This window comes from Armigeres subalbatus, chromosome 1 (genome assembly GCF_024139115.2).
Source record: "Armigeres subalbatus isolate Guangzhou_Male chromosome 1, GZ_Asu_2, whole genome shotgun sequence".
Classification (NCBI taxonomy): Eukaryota; Metazoa; Arthropoda; class Insecta; order Diptera; family Culicidae; genus Armigeres; species Armigeres subalbatus.
Window position 1 is genome coordinate 267,290,461 of NC_085139.1, and position 1,898 is coordinate 267,292,358.

Consider the following 1,898-nt stretch of genomic DNA (forward strand, 5'->3'; position numbering starts at 1 on the left):
AAAGACCTTGGAAAATTCGGAATGCATGCCGGAGCATGCCGGCATCTTGTACGACTTGCTTTACCAGATTGGCGAACATTATGACGACCACAAAATATTTGATATATTACCTACATTTTTCTTTAAATAAAGTATCAATTGTATAAACAACAACAGAAATCTTTTTTGTTTTATTATTTGTAAACATAAACTTTCGAAACAATCCAATCCAAAACAGATTTCATCTAAGTAATACTATCAACGATAACTTCGCTTTATACTATATACCGTATTCATCAAAGTTATACTAATCTTAGAATAAACTGCATTTAAACGAACACGGGGTCAACCAGGCGAATAGCCAGTTAGAATGACTTTTAATCTATTTAGTATAGATTTTTCTCAGAGTGTACATACTGTAGTATCTGTAGAGTGTACATACTGTAGTATCGGATTCAACTCGATAATAAAACACGCGTCTCACTTGCTTGCTTGTCTGTCTTCAACTGACTCATTCTCTTTATTCATTCTCGCTTACACACCTAAAGAACATTCTTAATTAGTCTGTTATATTATACCCTGTTAGATCTCAATCTCGACACTACATTCCCCCACTTTCTCAGTAGTCCTGAACTATACCCAGTTGGTAATCATTGAGATACATAGGTTTCTTCTGCGCACGTCTAGAACGCGATGAGGGTCCAAAATCTGCATTTGCATTGTCGGTGGGTTTGTTGAGCTGCTTTGCTAGTTCGGAACAGGGACTCAATGTATCACTTCCTTCACCGACCATGTGATCCACGATGACTTCCTTTCTTGGTATCAGTGGCTTTAGATGCGAAACATTCCGATGGAATATTTTGCCGGTTTCCTTTGATTGGATAGTTGCATCTGCTCCATTGCGTTTGAGTATGACCATTTCTTCCGGACTGAAATTCGTTGACAGCTTGTTGTCCCTCGTCATCCTTTTCGCAACAACAGTATCTCCTTCCTTCAGTAAATTAGGTGTGGCATTACGTATTCTGTCGGCATACTCCGCACCTTTCTGCTTCTTCTCTCGGTCTGTATCCTGTATTTCTTCGATAGACTTTCTTGCTACTTCTACTGGGAACGCTGGGAGTTTATCCCGAAGCACTCTACCGAACATCAGTGCTGAAGGTGCTACTCCCGTGGTAGAGTGTGGAGTAGAATTGTACATAAGCAGATACATGCGTAGATCCCACTTCCAATCAACTGTAGTTGATTCTTGGCTAATCTGTAGTCTTTTCTTCAGAGATCTATTTGCTCGCTCGACCTCTCCGTTGGCCTGAGGCCAATATGGAGTAGTTTTACGTAACTCGATCCCGAATTCAGTACAGAAGCTTTGGAGTGACTCACTTATAAATTGTGGGCCATTATCTGTCTTAATAGATTGCGGAATGCCGTATCTGCAGAATGTTTCGTGCAGAGCTTGAATCGTATTCCTGGCTGATATCTCCTTCATTATGACAACCTCGACGAATCTGCTGAAGTAATCGATAATAACCAAAAGATTATGGCCAGATGGCAGCGGACCCATAAAGTCCACCGCAATGTCAACCCAAGGTCTATTCGGTATCTGTGTCCTCACCAACGGTTCAGGGGCCACGAAAGACGAAACCAAGGTACACTCCTTACAGCTTTTAACGAAACGCTCCGTTTCTACATCCATTCCTGTCCACCATACTTTCTGTCTTAAACGTCTCTTCATCACTACAATCCCTGGATGCCCCTCGTGAGCTAGTTCCATAACCCTAGTACGCAAAGACTTCGGCACTACAATCCTTTCTCCGCGAAGAAGAACATTTTTAACGGTACACAGCTCAGTTGCATATGGTTTGAGGGGCTTGGCTCTGTCGGACCATGTTCCAGTTTCTAATGCCACCCGCATAATGAATAAC

At 41.7% G+C, this 1,898-nt stretch overlaps 1 protein-coding gene across 1 annotated transcript; it reads right to left on the reverse strand.

Annotated features, from left to right (window-relative positions):
- Positions 1-598: 598 nt before the first annotated feature.
- Positions 599-1,669, reverse strand: LOC134207296 (uncharacterized protein K02A2.6-like). Its single transcript, XM_062683018.1, has one exon. The coding sequence runs from the start codon at positions 1,667-1,669 to the stop codon at positions 599-601; it is 1,071 nt and encodes a 356-aa protein (XP_062539002.1).
- Between the last annotated feature and the right edge of the window lie 229 nt (positions 1,670-1,898).

What these genes read in the sequence shown, in the direction of transcription:
- LOC134207296 (XM_062683018.1), bottom strand. Translation starts at nt 1,669, where the DNA reads ATGGATGTAGAAACGGAGCGTTTCGTTAAAAGCTGTAAGGAGTGTACC.